The sequence below is a fragment of the Limulus polyphemus genome, unplaced genomic scaffold, assembly GCF_000517525.1.
Source record: "Limulus polyphemus unplaced genomic scaffold, Limulus_polyphemus-2.1.2 Scaffold3530, whole genome shotgun sequence".
Lineage (NCBI taxonomy): Eukaryota > Metazoa > Arthropoda > Merostomata > Xiphosura > Limulidae > Limulus > Limulus polyphemus.
The window spans coordinates 6,557-10,297 of NW_013669140.1; the positions used below are offsets into that span (position 1 = coordinate 6,557).

Sequence of the window (3,741 nt, forward strand, 5' to 3'; positions counted from 1 at the left end):
GTTTTACTGTTTTAGCCATCTTTTATCGTGTAGTGTCTGACATAAAATGTAAATTAAAGTACAATTCAGCAGAATTTTGCATTTATGAGTGTTTTAAGTTTTTTAACCTTCCTTTATCATGTAAGTTCATGTGGTATTGTATTATTTGACACAAAATGTAAACTAAAGTACTATTCAACATATGTAGGACTAAAGATATATTTATTGTCATATAAACATAGTGTTTTAAGTTTTAACCATCTTAGTATTTGACAAAAATTTTAAAACAAAATTCTAATCAGCATATGTAAAATTTAAAATATATTTCTTGTCATATAAACAATAAATAAAGGTACTTTTGCTTTTCAGTATCATGATCATGCATTGGCTTCTTGTTTCTTTATATGACATTGGAGTTTTTATTATAAATTTTAGTACTGCACAAAATTAAATTTAGAACTGAACAAATAGGGGTTTATTGCAGGTTAAAATAAACCCTGATCTGATGAATGTTATAGGTCGCTTTTCATTTTGTCCTGTATAATGATTATGTACTTTTTTCTTTCAATTATTTAATAATGAGAAAGAAAGAGAGAGCACCAGATAGGCAAATAATAATAGTTCCATTCTGTTATAGTATGATTTATAAAAGGATTAAAGCTTTTGTAAAAAACAAAAAAAGAATAACATTTCCTCTCTGAGACTAACTATTTATCAAGTTTTACAATATACCAAAGTCCATCCTAAATTTAGTTTTGTAAGCCTGCCAGATCTGTGTTTAGTTCTCATACACAGTACATACTTAGGCCTTTTACCTTGTCTATTTTCTCTTAAAATATCAATACAACTTGGTTCAATCATATTTTATTTGTTCTGTTTTAATGTATTGTAAAATAGAATTTGTTTATTTTTCACGTTGTTTTGATTTAGATAGTTTTGGTTTTATTTGGCCAGCAAAACCTTGGAATCAGTTGCTGAAGTTATGAATAATTCGTTATAAATTAATTTCTGTTTGGTTGGATTATTTACAATACAAGTTGCTACGAGAACCATTATAAATAGAATAACGAATTCTAAAACAATAAAGATGGTATTATGTAATTATAATGAAATATGCTTGCACGATTGAAGATTATTTTGAAAGATGACATTTGAGCTCTTAATTAGTTTGCGAGATTCGTTTGTAACATTAAAATGTAGTAAAATAATATCTATTTTTTTTCATTTGGTACTAACAGAGGGCTCTCACACCAGAAGCTTATGCTTTTTTAGCAGAAATAGTATAAGAACTTCATAGAATAAAACATCATGGCGTGACGCCGCCCCTTTTTCTATGATAGGTTTGTGTGGCACAGGTTTAAATAATATTGATGAACATTTCCTAGTTTCTTATTATTATCTTGTTCTCAAGTTTCAGCAAAGTACTTTTTTTTTTGACTGAATTTTCATCATCAGATAGAGGGCACTCGAATGAAATATAATGGAATAGTCCGAAGTTTACAAAATTGTTCATTGATATATCTTATTGTGAAAACGACGTATAGAGAATTAGATAATCTAGAACTAGCTGGAACATTTTCAACCATTCAAACGAAAACCTTTAAGTCCTCAAAATACTGATTTGATTTTATGCCGCTCACTACAGGTGAGGTCAACATATTGCATTATTATGAGTAAATTTATATTTTTACCTGTTACAGCACTCATAATTGAACAAAATAATTGGGTGAAATCACTCATGTTACATAATATATGCATAGGATTAGGAGACCTCACCAATAATAATTAGTGGGGTTAATAGAAATATAATTATATTGATAATATTTTTGTTTTATTTGTGTGTGTTATTTATGTTTTATGAAACATGAACAAGGTTATGGATCCACAACTAATTTGGTACATAAAGTTAAGAAATATTGACGAAATCTAGAGTTAAGCACAAAATGGAATTAAAATGGTGTTGATGTTATTGATACATTTTCTAACACTAAAGAAAATTATATATGGAAACCAGATGAAAACACGAATATCGAAATGAAACAAATGAATTATAAGGTTGAATAAAAAATAGGTTTAACTGCATATCTAAAAAGTCGCACTTAAGATTTCTTCTGTGGATTGTACTTGTGATTTCCTGAGATGAAGTACTGGTAATAAGAAAGCCATACCCGCTCAGTGGGCTTGACACTGCTCTTGAATCGATTACTTAGAGCTTCACGTTGTTGCACGTTTCTCGCGCGCATGCGTCATATTGATCGTGCCCGCAGCTGCGACGTCACCATCGCTGTTGAACTGGGTTTCGAAGAAGATCTGTTTTAATAAGACGAATACCAAGGGAAGGCTATCGCGCGATCTCCTTATGTTTTATTTACATGTTTCAGAAATTTGCCATTGTTTAGTTTATTCTGTACTACAGGCTGCGGAATAAAGCTATATTTGCATTCTAAAGAATAAACGTTATGTAAGACCGCCCCAATCACTTGAAGGTTAATTATCATTCGGCGATATTTACGTTAAACTGTGTTTGCTTTCCCATTAGGGTACCTCTAGCACAGACTTAGAAGGCCATGACTACAAGTACAGAAACGTTTCGATCATGTCACAAGTAGTAACAGTGTATAACTTACAGTAAATATTTCTACAAGATTCTCCTATATTATGTGTAGTTGAAAAAGTTACAACTAACGTCTGGCTGTGACGAACAATAATCCTGAAGAAGCTTACTTCGGCCCCTACTTATCCGCATGTGGGCACAATAGGGACGTAAAGGTTCACATGTGTTGTTTATCTTGTCTCGAGGATCACGTTCTCTTTACCTGTTTTACCAAACTGTATTAGTTAATATTGCAGGCTACGTTCAGAGATCTGTGGATTTTGTCAGCGTCTTTATTTCTACCTATAGGAATACCCTTGATGTTGGGTGTCTTTCGTAGACACTTGAAACCCAAACGGTAAGACTACCTAACCATATATTGATAATGCTATAGCCATAATTTGATTAAGTCAAGAATTATTCTACTGAAACGTGGTGTCATATAATATTTGACTGCAAATCATCTTTTTATAATATAATATAAACATAGTTTGTATAGTAAAGGATGTACAGCCGTGTGCAAGTTTTGAATGTAGAAACAACTTGAACTAGTTAAAAAACATTGCTTTTTGCACTGGGTTTGAACTGTATTTGTTAAGACGGAAAAATAATTTTGTCAGTATCTTTAAGCATAACATGATCATTTACTGGCATTAAAATACCTTGTGTAAGTTTCTCGAAAGTTAAATGATGCCTTGTAAATTTTATTGCATCTTCACGACAGTAAACTACATTAACTAGTAGTATCACGATTTATATATTGTACAGTGAGCATTGACAGTAAAGTAACAGATCCCGATGAAATTACACGTCAAATATATATATATATACAGTTTCATTGTTTTTTTATTTTCTATGTAGTTAGAATTTTGGCAGCTTTGTGTTCGCTTCTGGTTTAATATTAGTCTGTCAGACTGTGAAACTTGTGGTTGGTACCGAAAGCTAAGATGTGATGACAATTATTTTTACTATTAGTAACAGACACACAACAGCCAAAGAGACAGGGTAAAAGAAGATCCCAAAATCACATACAGTTTCCAAGGAAAATAAGTGTTTCAGAGAAATAAATTAGATATCCCTTTATGGAATCCTAACTACACTATAGTGGCGGCCTTTCGCTTAATATATGGTTAACACTTGTTTTTCGTCAAATTGTCACAAAGTTATAC

The 3,741-nt window shown here is 31.3% G+C and overlaps 1 protein-coding gene across 1 annotated transcript in view; it reads left to right on the forward strand.

Annotated features, from left to right (window-relative positions):
- Positions 1–2,298: 2,298 nt before the first annotated feature.
- LOC106469528 overlaps positions 2,299–3,741 on the forward strand; it is a gene marked incomplete at its 3' end in the record, with an annotated part of 110,132 nt that continues 108,689 nt past the window's right edge. The window contains exon 1 of the mRNA XM_022398068.1: positions 2,299–2,930. Within this exon, the coding sequence (XP_022253776.1) occupies positions 2,893–2,930 (38 nt within the window). The remainder of the gene's footprint in view (positions 2,931–3,741) is intronic.